The sequence below is a fragment of the Vulpes lagopus genome, chromosome 3 (genome assembly GCF_018345385.1).
Source record: "Vulpes lagopus strain Blue_001 chromosome 3, ASM1834538v1, whole genome shotgun sequence".
NCBI lineage: Eukaryota > Metazoa > Chordata > Mammalia > Carnivora > Canidae > Vulpes > Vulpes lagopus.
Genome location: NC_054826.1, coordinates 145,874,561 through 145,889,065, shown reverse-complemented (window position 1 = coordinate 145,889,065; position 14,505 = coordinate 145,874,561). Strand labels below are relative to the sequence as shown.

The following is a 14,505-nucleotide window of genomic DNA, read 5'->3' as shown; positions in this document are numbered from 1 at the left end:
CTACTGCAGTGAGGAGGGAAGAAAACAGAAACCTTCTAATCTAGGACAGGAGCAGGAAATACATCATGGGTGCACACCATTAGAAAGATCTTGTCACCGGGAACAGGAAAGGATCATTGAGAAAATCCCAACTGCTATCCAAGATACCGTGATATCCTGATATCCACAGTGCCTGTCTGGGAGGAAACAGGACAGCAGAGAATGTCCCTCTACCCTCTGCACTTCCTACCACAGGGTAATAAACATTCAATAACAAAAGCAATTTACTACTATCAGAGGAACAAAAGCATGGAGAAAGGCCATCTCTGTATCACTTATCACCAAGCATAAATAAAGACTTAAAGATGAGCATGTAGCAGGTACTGAGAAAAATTCACCAGCAAACCAGTCTCCACCCTAACCACAAGGTAACACTAGAGAGATTTGAGATCTGTGCTGTGCTGAAGATAACCATAGCAATAATAAAATTCAATTCTAACTCAACTTCTGACTAGATTGACACAACCTCCATACTAAAAGCCTAGCAAAAGAAAACATCAATTACAGGCAAAAATTACATACCTTTATCTCTATTGTCTCACACAAAATGTATTTCAACAAAAATTATGAGAAATACAAAACAGCAAAGAAAACAGGAAGTTCCCTGGTAGAAGGAATATGATACCAGTCAGAAATTATAACTATATAATTAACGAAAAACACTGAGAATGGTAGAAATGGAGGTAATTATAAATTTCATTTTATCTTATTTACAAATGTCCCAAAATATAACTATCTAAAACAAAAATAGTAGCATTGGTAGATCCAAAAGAAAGGAAGAAAGCAAATAAGCAAGCAAGAAGAAAGAAATCTATCATTACATATAGATTTCAATATTCTTCTCTCAGCAATTGATAGAACAAGTAGACAGAAAATCAGTAAGGATCCTAACAGTCCCAAACAGCATTGCCAACCAATTTACCTAATCAACATTTATACCACACTCCAGATAACAACTTTCAAATGCAGTTGGAACATTCACCAAAATAGACCATAATCAGAGACATAAAGCAAACCTTGACAAATTTAAAGGAGCAGGCAGTTTTGAAGGTAAACTCTTGGAACATACCATATTTAAACTAGAAATTCACAATGAAAAGATACCAGCAAAATCCTCCAAAATATCTAGATGTTAAGCATTTCTAAATAACCCATGGTAAAAGAGGAAATCACGTGAAGAATTAGGAAATACTTTGAATTGTATGAAAATAAAAGCACAACATATTAAAATTTGTGGGATTGCTGTGGAAGCATTTAGAGGAAAATTTTTTTCATTAAATGTTTACATTAAAACAGAACAAAAATTTCAAACCAATCACTTAAGCTTCTGTCTTAAGAAACTAGAGAAAAGCAAATTAAACCTAAATCTGACAGAAGAAATGAATAAGAACATAAATGAATGAAATTAAAAGCAAAAAAAAAAAAGGAGAAAAAAACCCCAATAAAATCAAAGGCTGGGGATCCCTGGGTGGCGCAGCGGTTTGGTGCCTGCCTTTGGCCCAGGGCGCGATCCTGGAGACCCGGGATCGAGTCCCACATCGGGCTCCCGGTGCATGGAGCCTGCTTCTCCCTCTGCCTGTGTCTCTGCCTCTCTCTCTCTCTCTGTATGACTATCATAAATAAATAAAATTTAAAAAAAAATTTAAAAAAAAATAAAATAAAATAAAATAAAATAAAATAAAATCAAAGGCTGTTTCTTTGTTAAAAAGACAATAAAATTGGGATGCCTGGGTGGCCAGTGGTTAAGCATCTGCCTTTGGCCCAGGGCATGATCCTGGAGTCCTGGGATCAAGTCCCACATCTGGCTCCCTGCATGGAGCCTGCTTCTCTCTCTGCCTGTGTCTCTGCCCCTCTCTCTGTGTGTCTCTCATGAATAAATAAATAAAATCTTAAAAAAAAGACAATAAAATTGATAAGCCTCTAACCAGACTCAACAAGAAAAACAAAAGACACAAATTACAAATGTCAAGTGTAAAAGGAAGAACATTACCTACCCATAGACAGTGAAAAGTTAATAAAGGCATGGAGAGCTTTTTGGGCCATAAATTCAACAACTAACATGAAATGCATAAGATTCCTAAAGGATACAAACCAGCAAAGAAAAAAACAGATCGCCTGAATAGTTCTATAACTTTAAAATAGGTTGAATTATATTTAAAAACCTTTAAAAAATAATTAGAAAAACAACTTGAGGCCTAGGTGGCCTTTTTGGAGAATTATACCAAACTGTATGTAGAGAATCTTAACTATAGGAAACAAACTGAGGGTTGCTAGAGGGGAAGTTGGTGGGAATGGGGTAATTGGGTGATGGGCATCAAGGAGGGCACTTGATATAATGAGCAGTGGGTGGTATATGTAACTGATAAATCACTAAATTCTACCTCCGAATCTAATAATACACTGTATGTTAATTAAATTAAACTTAAATAAAAATTTTGAAAATTTTTTTATAATTAACTATATTAAAAGATTAAAGAGGGAAAACTATGATTATCCCTAGAGAAGTAAAAGCTCTTTGACAAAATTTAACCTCCATTTATGAAAAAAAAAACTTCTCAGAAACTAGAAATAGACAAGTACTTCCTCAACATGATAAATGGCATCTTTAGCTAATACTATGCTTAATAGTGACAGACTGAATGCTTTCCCCCTAAGATCAGGAATAAATAAGCTAAAGATATCCATTCTTATTAATCTTATTCATTACTGTACTTCAGGTCCTAGCCAGTGCAATAAGACAAGAAAAATAAATAAAAGGCCAATATATAGGAAAGGAAGAAATAAAACTATCTCTATTCAGGGCAGCCCCGGTGGCTCGGGGGTTTAGTGCCACCTTCAGCCCAGGGTGTGATACTGGAGACCCAGGATTGGATCCCCTGTTGGGCTCCCTACATGGAGCCTGCTTCTCCCTCTGCCTGTGTCTCTGCCTCTCTCTCTCTCTCTCTGTGTCTCTCATGAATAAATAAATAAAATCTTTAAAAAAAAAAAAAAAAAGGGCAGCCCAGGTGGCTCAGTGGTTTAGCACCGCATTTGGCCCAGGGTGTGATCCTAGAGGCCCGGGATCAAGTCCCATATCAGGCTCCCTGTGTGGAACCTGCTTCTCCCTCTGCCTGTGTCTCTGCCTCTCTCTCTCTCTCTGTGTCTCTCATGAATAAATAAATAAAATATTTTTTAAAAACTACTAGAACTAATAAGTGAGTTTATCAAGGTCTCAGGGTCCAAGACAAAAAAAAAAAGGTATTTCTTTATGCTAGTAATAAGCAACTGGACATTTTTAAAAGTATCATTTACAATAACAAAAAAAAATAATTAGGTCTAAATGTTATGAAATATATGCAATATTTGTATGTTTTGAACAATGAAAAACTAATGATAGAAATCAACAAAGATCTAAAAAATGGAGTGATACATCATGTTCATGGATTGAACAACAGAATATTATTTAAATACTAGTTTTCTCCAAAATGGTTAAGAGATTCAATGCATTTCAATTAACAATTTTTCCCTAAAATAACTAATAATAATTTTTTTGGCAGAGGGGAGGTAAGTAAGTAGAATAGCCAAAACAATTTGTGTAAAGAATAAAGCTTAAGCCTTGCTGCTGTGGACTGTGGGCCACTGGGGTCGGTGAAAGATCTCAAGATGGCTGGGTGAAAACTTGCTCTAAAAACCATTGACTAGGTAGCTTTTGGGGAGATCATACCCCGAAACCAGAAGGCCATTGCCAAATCCCTGAAATTCTGGAATGAGATGCTTACCTCCAGGTTGGCTACTCTTCCTGAGAAACCACCTGCTATTGACTGGGCTTACAACAAGGCCAATGTGGCAAAGGCTGACTTGGTAGATGACTTTGAGAAGTTTAATGCCCTGAAGTTTCCTGTGCCAGAGGATAAATACACTGTCCAGGTGGATGCTGAGGAAAAAGAAGATGTGAAAAGCTGTGCTGAGTTTTTGTCTCTCTCAAAGGCCAGGATTGAAGAATATGAAAAAGAGCTGGAGAAGATGAAGAACATAATTCCATTTGATCAGATGATCACTGAGGACCTGAAGTCTTCCCAGAAACCAAATCAGACAAGAAGAAATATCCCTATCGGACTCACAAGCCAATCGAAAATTTATAAACTTGAGTTGGGGTGAAAGCCCTTCCCCTCATCTTATAAACATTGGACATTAAAAATAATGATATAGAAAAAAAAAAGAATAAAGCTTAAGGACTCATACTACCTGAATTATAGACCTACTGTACTGCTTTCAAAAGTGTGACAAATGTGATATTGAAGAAAATATAGACATAAAGATCAATAAAACAGAATAGAGGCTTAGAAATAATCCCATATGTCAAGTGATTTTCAACAAAGGTACAAAGACAATTCAACAGAGAAAGAACATTCTTTTCAACAAATGGTGCCAAAACAATTATATATCCACACGCAAAACTTAAATGTCAATCCATACTTTGTACCCTATACAAAAATTAACTCAAAATGGATCATAGACCTGGTTCTTCAAAAAATCAAAAATAGAATTACCATATGATCCAGTAATTCCACTCTGGGGTATTTATCCAAAGAATACAGAAACAAGGGATGCCTGGGTGGCTCAGTGGTTAAATGCCTGCCTTCGGCTCAGGCTCAGGACATGATCCTGGAGTCCTGGGATCGAGTCCCACATCGGGCTCCCTGCATGGAGCCTGCTTCTCCCTCTATGTCTCTGCCTCTCTCTCTCTGTGCCTCTCATGAATAAATAAAATCTTTTTTTAAAAAAGAATACGAAAACACTAATTTGGAAAGATACATGCACCCCATGCTTATTTCAACATTTACAATAGCCAAAGTATGGAAACAGCCCAAATGTCCATCCATAGATGAATGGATAAAGATGTGATACACACACACACACACACACACACACACACACTGGAATATTATTCAGCCATAAAAAGAATGAAATCTTACCATTTGCAACAACATGGATGGATCTACAGGGTATAATGCCAAGCGAAATAAGTTAGAGAAAGAAAAATACCATATGATTCCACTCACATGTGGAATTTAAGAAACAACAAATGAACAAATATAAAAAGAGATACCCCCCCCCAAAAAAAAGATTCTTAGCTTTAGAGAACTTACAGTTTCCAGAGAAGTGGTGAATAAGAGGATGGGTGAAATAGCTGTGGGGGATTAAGGAGTACACTTATCATGATGAGCACTGAGTAATATACAGAATTGTTTAATCACTATATTGTACACCTGTAACTAATATAAAACATTGTGTTAACTATACTAGAATTAAGATTTTAAAAATAATAAATAAAACAAAGCCATAAAACTTTAAGAAGAAAACATAAGGGAAAGAAATCCTGTAGACCTTGACTTATGCAAAGGTTTCTTACATTAAAGGCCCAAAATGGGGGGGGGGGGGGCGCGCCTGGGTGGCTCAGTGTTGAGCGGCTGCCTTTGGCTCAGGGGTGATCCAGAGCTCCTGGGATCAAGCCCTGCACCAGGCTCGCCACAGGGAGAGTGCTTCTCCCTCTGCGTATGCCCCTGCCTCTTTCTCTGTGTTTCTCATTAATAAATAAATTTTAAAAATCTTTAAAAAAAATAAAGGCCTTTTTTTTTTTTTTTTTTTATGATAGTCACACAGAGAGAGGGAGAGAGAGAGGGAGGCAGAGACACAGGCAGAGGGAGAAGCAGGCCCCATGCACCGGGAGCCCGACGTGGGATTCGCTCCTGGGTTTGCAGGATCGCGCCCTGGGCCAAAGGCAGGCGCTAAACCACTGCGCCACCCAGGGATCCCAAATAAAGGCCTTTTTTTAAAAAAAAGTGATACAAAAAAAAAAAAAAGTGATACATTGGATGTCATCTGGGGGGCACCTAACTGGTTCAGTGAGCAGAGCATGTGACTCTAGATCTTGAGGTTGTGAGTTGAACCCCACACTGGGCAGAGAGCCTACTTAAAATAAATAAATAAATAATTCTTAAAAAATTTTAAGAAATTCTGCTCTTCAAAAGTCTCTGTTTTAAGAATGAAAAGACACGGTCTGGAAAATTATTTGCAAATCTCATGATGTACAATAAAGTATTTATATCCAAAATACATAAAGAACTCTCGAATTGAATAGTAGGAAAACAACACAATTTTAAAAAAATGTGTAAAAGATTTTAACAGACACTTTGTCAAAGATTATATTTGAGTGGCATAAAAGTACATAAAGATGGTCACACATTATTAGTCACAGGGAAATGTAAATTAAAATCTCAGTGAGATGCTCCATATCTCTTAGAATCGCCAAAATTAAGAAGATTGTTTGGACAATCCCAAGTTCTTGCAAGAATATAACCTAACCATAACTCTCACACATCGCTGTTACGAATTCAAAGTTGTACAGCCACTGTGGAGCCAGTTTGGCAGTTTCTCATAAAGTTAAATGCACACTTACCACGTGACCCAGCAACCCCACTTCTAAGTACTTATCCAGGTGAAAGGAAAACTTAGCTTCACACAGAGATTTCACACGAGTGTTTATAGTGGTTTTATTCGTAACCACAAAACTGGAAAAAAAAACTCCACTGTCCTCAAAATGAGGAATGGATAAACAGTACGACACCTGCATTCAACCAAACAGTCACAGGTAGTAGAAAGGAGACCATATATGCAACAGCATAGTGGAATCTCAGATGCATTACGCTGAGTGAAAGAAGCCAAAAATAAAAGGTTACGTATTCTATGATTCCATTTATGGAAGAGTCTTGCAAAGGAAAAACTTAGAGAGATGGAAAAGAGACCAGGGGTTTCGAGAGGCTTGCCTTTGGCTCCAGAGAGGCCTAGCTGGGCTGATAACCATTCTGAACCTTGCTGAAGATCAACAACTTCGGAAGATTGTTAGCAATGCAGAAAGTAACAGCATCGGTCCCACGGAAGGGACACCCTTCCCTGCCTCTCTTGCCCCCCACCCCCCACCCCTCACCCCCCATAATGCCAGGATCCAGAAAAAGGCCCTAATGAAATCCTCCCAACAGTTCCCAGGGCACTGCGAGGACTCGAACCCCGGCCCGTGTGGGAGCGGCCGTTCCGCGCGCGGTTCCGGGGAGCACTCGGGGGAGTCTCGGCCCCACCTCCCCCGCAGCCGGCCGTGCGGCCCCGGGCGCTCACCCTGCGGGCCGAGGCCCGTCTCCCCCCGCACCCGGCCCGGGCGCAGCGGCCCCGAGCGCGCTCCGCGAGCGCGGGAGCCCGCGGCGGGGCCTCCGGACGCCGGCCCAGCGCAGCCGCCCGGGGCCCGCGGGGAGGCGCGCGCGGGGCCGGCTCCCGCCGACCGGTGGCGGGCCTGGCGCGCCGCCGCGCGGGCTGTCCGGCTCCGCAGCCCGGCCGAGCGCCGCTGCTCGCGCGCCTCCGGAGGGCAGCGGGCCCCGCCGCCGGCCCCGCCCGATGGCGAGGCTGCGGGACCGCCTGCTCCGCCTGGCGCTCGCGATCCGGTCCCTGCTCTTCTGGTCGCTGGTCTACTGCTACTGCGGGCTCTGCGCCTCCATCCACCTGCTCAAACTTTTGTGGAGCATCGGCAAGGGCCCCGCGCAGACCTTCCGCAGGGCCGCCCGCGAACACCCTCCCGCGTGTCTGAACGACCCCTCTTTGGGCACCCACTGCTACGTGCGGATCAAGGTGAAGGCCGGCGCGGGCCCCGCGGGGCCGGGAGGGAGCGCGGCGGCCGGGGGCGCGGGGCGCGGGGCTGCCCCTGCCGAGACGGCGCTCCCGGGGCTCGCGGCGGGGACGGGGACAGGGCGCGGGGGCGCGGGGCGCGGGGGGCGCGGGGGGCGCGGGAGGGGTCGGGGCGGCGCGCGCGCGCCTGTGCGGGAGCGCCCGAGAGCTTCCCCAGCGGGGTCCTCGGGACACGCTGCTGCCTCCCCCCGCTCCCGCAGCCCCCCGTGAGGCAGAGCGCTCTCCTGTCACCTTTTTGCCCTTTAGAGCTCAGACCGGCCGTAGGGAGTTGGTGCTGGTGGTGCCCTGTACTGTCTCCCGAGGCTGCCTTGCCCACCTTCTAGAGGTTGAAAGAGTAAATAGAATAAGTCATTGGAAATAGGACTTTATTCAGAGTAGCAGAAGGGAGCCTTCACGGATGACCTAACCAGCATGAAACAATAAATACATGGTGTACGTTTGTGGGCAAGGAAACAGACGTGGGAAGTCAGAGACCAAAGGAATGGAATAAAAAGTAAATGTCAACCATGCGTTGAGACTGGAACCGTGCGTGCTTGTCCCAAGCCACCTGGCAGCCCACGGATATTCCATTTCCTGAGGCTCCAGGTGGTGATGGGATATGGCCCTTCATGATGCACCCTGCAGTCTGACTCACAGGCCTTTCAAAAGTAGCCTCACATGAGGGGATATTTATGTCACCAAGTGCAGGATTCCTATTAGGAGCTAATTGTCCAGCTGCTAGAGTTCAAAAGACCAAGGGCACATTTTTCTTATCCTTATTCGGCCTGCGGTTGGTATGAGAATGAAATGAATTGATATTTGTAAAACGAGAGGCTTCAAAAACAACAACAACAAATAAAACCTTAGAGCAGTGCCTAGTGCACACAGTAAGTGCAATAAGGTATTTATTTGTTCCCTAAATCCAATCAAGTGGCCGAGACTCATCACCAATAAAAGAAGTTTTTGAACTTCTGGAAGGGCATTCTGCAGTTGAGGGCAAAGTCAGGTTTGTTATCTTGGTTCCAACCTGAGGAGGAAGAGCAGGAAAAAAGAGCCATCTGGAATTCCTTGTAATGCTCTTTTCCTCTTACTCTGGACACCTAAAGAGTTTCCCCAGAGACAGAACCAAGGAGTGGAAAGAACATTGTCCTGTAACGTAGGACAAAATGGGGTTCTGGTCACAGTCCTGCACCCAATCACCTTTATGAGCCATGTTAATATCTTTGGACTTTAGTTTCCAAATATGTAAAAATGATGGGGTTGCATTAAATGACCTTTTAGGATTTTTTTTTTACATCTGAAAACCCTCTTGCTTGGGTTAACCTGATATAAAACTCAGTCTCTGTGCTCATCTTTTGGTTCTTGGTCTCTTTCTTCACTTCTTCTTCTTCTTCTTCTTCTTCTTTTTTTTTTTTTTTTTGGTTTTCTTCTTGGTTTTTTCTCCATTTTCTTCTTTATAGTTTGCTTTGTATCTGCTGTATTCCTGTCTCACCCCCATGCCGTTTATTTTCCTTGGGCAGTCTTGTCTCCCACATGCAGAGAGAAGTCTTGAGCATTCAGAGAATTCTGCTGTTAGAAATACATTGACATGACATGAGCAGGAAGCAAGGGGAGCTGTACATGCAACTCCCAACTTAAAATAATAATGTGGGAAGGAGAGAACTAAAAATAAGAAAAGGAGGTGTGAATTATATAACTGATGGCACAGCTCTTGACGGGCAAGCTGAGAAAAGTACGTGACTAGGAGGTAAACATGGCAGGAATATAAATTCAGATCAGAATTATTTACATGTCCTGTGGAATTTGGATGAGATGAAATGTGACACATCAGGAAGATGAAAGTCACAAATTGTGACATTGTTCCAGAGGCCTGTAACATATAAATTGACCTTGTAAGTAGAACAAGAAGGGAACATACTATAAAGGGAATGCCGACAAAAATAAATATAATTTACTCTATTAATAAATCATGGAATTTTTTTTTGTTTTTGAAATTTAATTATTTTATTTCATGATATTAAAGATAACGCAAGTGGACTTTCTTCTTGAATCAAGTGGAAATGCTAAATGCACTACTTTTGGCAAAATATCACTAAAATTCCGTACCCTCTATTTCCTACTGCAGGATTCGGGGTTAAGGTTTCATTATGTTGCTGCTGGTGAGAGAGGCAAACCACTTATGCTGCTGCTTCATGGATTTCCAGAATTCTGGTAAACATACCAACCAACTTTTTATTTTGCATTAAGGACTTGGCTTATCACAGTGTCATTTTCTTATGACTTTTAATCGACCTTACTTTGTGGTCTCTTACCCAATTATCCTTCCCAAATGTTCCTGAATCACAGGAACACTTTGCCTTCTATTCTAAAGAACAATGCATGGTACCAGTTTAATTTTCTTTTTCTTTTTGAGAATTAAAAGAGGTATGGTTTAATGTTTCAGATTTCTGAACCAGCTACAAAACAGTTTTTATACTATTTACTGTGGACCAAATGCCACATTGGGTAGGGAAAGGAAATTGAAAAGAAACCAAAGGTATAGAGTGCCTATTATCTGGAAGGTCTGAGCGAAGCCTTAGGTAAAGGGGAGGTGGAGAAAGAAGAGGACTCTTGGAGACTGAAGATGAACTATTTTCTGTGCATGTAGCAATAGGCTCATATGAATGCAGGATAAATTAAGGACCTAAATATTTCACATTAGGAAGAAACCTATAACCAAAAATATACAGTTGCTAGGTACTTAAGAGAAAATGTTCTGTTCTCCTTTGAACCTCACAGAGTCAAGTAAGTACAAATGAAAACAACATATGATTAAACTTTTAAAACACGAATATCTTTTTAAAAGATGCTGCCTGTGGTTGTGAAAAGAAGACTAGATTTTTGGTAACGTAGTGCTATGATCTTGAGATAGTTCACAAACTAAATGTAAAGAAATTGATGAAAAATAATCCTATTCTCTGAGCTGACTGCAAGGCAGGATATGTGGTATCTTTTGAAAGGCCTGGGGTAATGCCCTGTCCCCAAATTTCTCCCTTATTATCACTCTTCACGCCTAGAATTTCACCATTATATATTCTGCACCTCCTTCACAGTTTTAAAGATCTTGTGTTATCCAAAGTCCTGATTTAAAATGCATCTAGCTCTGAAAAAGATCTGATCCTGATACACTTTAGTTAATACTTTATCAGTGAAAGAGACTTTATTAGTAAATACATTGAGAATGCTAGTGCACGAGGAAATATTAGGCATTGAAGAAAAGACTGGAGCATGGCAACCTCATCATTTTTCCAGAGCAAAAAGTCTATAGATGTCTTTTTCTGAGATTTTTCCCCTCATGAAGATTTTTCTCCCCTCTGTATTCGCCTGCATGAATAAACATAAGTCGTTTTCATGTTAAACTTTTATATGTTCTTCCATCTGGAGACAACTTAATTAGGTGGTAAACAGCCCAGTGCAATTCAGGCATATGTATGTGGACTCATTTAGTGGAGTGCTTGACATGATTGGCTCACAATAAAATGTAAGTCTGAAGCATTAGTCAAATCTGCATAAAGTAATGTAGGCGGTGAATTCTGGCTTAATCACTTACTCTGCAGGATCCTGCACAAATCATCTGCAATAATCTTGCGGAGTTGTGAGGATAAAGAGAGTCAAAATATGCAGAAGGCCTTACATGTAGCCCCAGTGAATACTCAGTAAATGGTCATTTTTTTCCTTCATTTCCATTCACTCAGTGTGGAAATCCAGCACTAGCATCCGCCATGCATTTACTGATACAGTGCCTTTCAATGATAAAGTATTAACTAAAGTGCACTGAGATCATACCTCTTTGAGAGCTAGCTGCATCAGGACTTTGGATGATACAAAATCTTCAACTCTAAAGGAGATGAAGAATATGTAATAGTAGAATTCTAGTTTTAAGAGTAATACTAATGGGGACATTTGGAGATAGGCCATTGTCCCACCAATAAAAAAATAATTTCCTGACTCTGCTGCTGCTGCTGCTAATTAACATTTACGGACCATTTACTGTGTGCCAGGCACTCATCTAAGTGTTTTACATACATCATCTCACTTAAATATCATAGCTACCCTTCTAAAATTGGCAGCATCAGAAAGTAAGGCACACCTCATTTTTGAGCTTCAGGGCTGACCTCTCCTGCTGTCTTCAGTATATAGGAATGACAGTCTGATATCACACACTGATTTTCACCCTTCAAATTTCACACCTTACAGAAACATTCAAGAGAGTGTTAGAAGTTAGCTAACAATGTAAGAACACCTCACTCTAACATTTTGGATCATCATTCTAAATAAAATTTATGATCTGTTGGGGTGTGGTGGTTGATATTGAACTTTTTAATTTTTTACTTCTTAAAGATTTTATTTATTTATTTGACAGAGAGAGTGAGAGAGCACAAGCAAGGGGAGCAGCAGAGGCAGAGGGAGAAGCAGGCTCCCGCTGAGCAGGGAGCCCAACTCGGGGCTCGATCCCAGGACCCTGAGATCATGACCTGAGCCAAAGGCAGACGCTTAACCAACTGAGCCACCCACGTGCCCCGATATTTAACTTTTTAGAAAGAAAAGATTTAAAAGCTATTGTGTCTCTCAGCCTCATACAAACCCCGATACTTGTCCATGCTCTTTTCTCTTCTGGAACTTCACTTCTTTACATGTGGAACAGTCTACCACGAAGATAAAAATAAACCTACAATTACTTCAGCCACTTGGTAATTGTTTCTAAGAAACAGCCAATAACAATGATATCCTTTTAATATAGGACAGTTAATACCTTCTGTCATATTTAAGAATACTTTTTTAAAAAAGATTTTATTTGAAAGAGAGTGAGAGAGAGCACATGAGCGAGGGCAGAGAGAGAGAGGAAGAGGGAGAAGCAGACTTCCCTGCTGAGCAGGGAGCCTGACGTGGGGCTTGAACCCAGGACCCTGAGATCATGACATGAGCCAAGGCAGACGCTTAACTGACTGAGCCACCCAGGCACTCCAAGAACAATATTTTGTACATTTTTCACAGCATTGTCTCATCATTTACTCTTCATAAGAGCCCTTTTGCAGGGATCCCTGGGTGGCGCAGTGGTTTGGCGCCTGCCTTTGGCCCAGGGCGCGATCCTGGAGACCTGGGATCGAATCCCACGTCGGGCTCCTGGTGCATGGAACCTGCTTCTCCCTCTGCCTGTGTCTCTGCCTCTCTCTCTCTCTCTCTCTGTGTGACTATCATAAATTTAAAAAAAAAAGAGCCCTTTTGCAAAATAGAAATGTCTGGTGATTCTTGTACGTGTCCTCTAATCTTCAGTGGATGGGGCAGCCTGGGAAAGGCCCAGCACTTGTCCCTGGACATCAGCCCCATTTGCTCTAGCAAAGTTAAGTCTTGGTTGTGTTACTCCAGGAACACCCTTGCTATGATTTTTTTAAAAAACAACAGGGGATCCCTGGGTGGCTCAGCGGTTTAGCGCCTGCCTTTGGCCCAGGGTGTGATCCTGGAGTCCTGGGATCAAGTCCCATGTCGGGCTCCCGGCATGGAGCCTGCTTCTCCCTCTGCCTGTGTCTCTGCCTCTCTCTCTCTCTCTTTCTCTCTCTCTCTCATGAATAAATAAATAAAATCTTTAAAAAAAACAACAATGAACCCTCATAGCTCAGTTACTCAAAGAGCATATCGAATTAACTAAACTCTGCTGGCCATTAATCTGAGAGCTACCCAGTTGTTTAGGGAGAGTCCTAAAGCAGCTACATGGAGATTGCTGATAATCAGAAACCTCTGTTTGACTATGTCATACCCTAAACCAAGACCACTATGTTGAACCTCTGTCTTTCCTTCCATTCAGACTGTCACCTGTTAGGAGTGACACTATCACCTATTAGGAGTCTAGTCAATTCCATTCAGGAAAAAGTCAAATAAAATCTGAGTTTAGGATAAAGCTGTTTTGATTAAGCAACTTCAGGTCTCTCTCTTGGCTTCTCTTTTTCCAAAAGCCCCTTCTCTTTCATTTCTGTCTCCTTTAAAAGCCAAAAACAATAAAGCAAAAGACTTTGTCTGACATTTCAAACCAATTTAAACTTTTAAGTGTAAATATTATCCTTCTATTAATCAAGTTTTGCCTAAATACACATTAAATTATGAGCTTATTTGTAGACCAAGTAGGTCAGAATATTTGATACTTTAAAAAAGTAGTCATGAATTGGCAATGTATGTAAAAATGATTTTTTTTTAATTTTTATTTACTTATGATAGTCACAGAGAGAGAGAGAGAGACAGAGACACAGGCGGAGGGAGAAGCAGGCTCCATGCACCGGGAGCCCCACGTGGGATTCGATCCCGGGTCTCCAGGATCGCGCCCTGGGCCAAAGGCAGGCGCTAAACCACTGTGCCACCCAGGGATCCCTAAAAATGATTTTAAACAGAAAAGCACAGGACGCCTGGGTGGCTTCACCTCAGCGTGTGGCCCAGGGGTCCTGGTATCCGGTCCCACATCGGGATCCCTGCATGGAACCTGTTTCTGCCTCTCTCTCTGTGTGTCTCTCCTGAATAAATAAATAAAGTCTTAAAAAAATAAACAGAGAAGCACTATACAAATGCAATATATGATCTGCATTTGTCATCAACACCTAAGAATAGCTGTTGAGAATTGGTGACATTTAATATTAGATGTTACATGGAAACAATATGAAATTCTGGGTCTTCTTTCTTAAAATCTAAAGGAAACATCAAACAAGATCTGCATCTCTGAGACTGTTAGCTAAATTATCCCAAAATAAA

At 41.6% G+C, this 14,505-nt stretch overlaps 1 protein-coding gene and 1 pseudogene across 4 annotated transcripts in view; both read left to right on the top strand.

The window, feature by feature from the left end:
- The first annotated feature begins 3,681 nt into the window (after positions 1 to 3,681).
- Positions 3,682 to 4,160, top strand: LOC121488183 (annotated as a pseudogene).
- A 3,192-nt stretch (positions 4,161 to 7,352) lies between these two features.
- The window catches only part of EPHX4 (epoxide hydrolase 4), a 50,982-nt gene continuing 43,829 nt past the window's right edge, over positions 7,353 to 14,505 (top strand). For 2 of the 4 annotated variants that reach the window (XM_041748616.1, XM_041748615.1), the window contains exons 1-2: positions 7,353 to 7,695; positions 9,857 to 9,942. In XM_041748616.1, the coding sequence (XP_041604550.1) occupies positions 7,465 to 7,695; positions 9,857 to 9,942 (317 nt within the window). In that variant the 5' untranslated portion in view covers positions 7,353 to 7,464. The remainder of the gene's footprint in view (positions 7,696 to 9,856; positions 9,943 to 14,505) is intronic. The other 2 variants (XM_041748618.1, XM_041748617.1) reach the window with 2 other exon arrangements.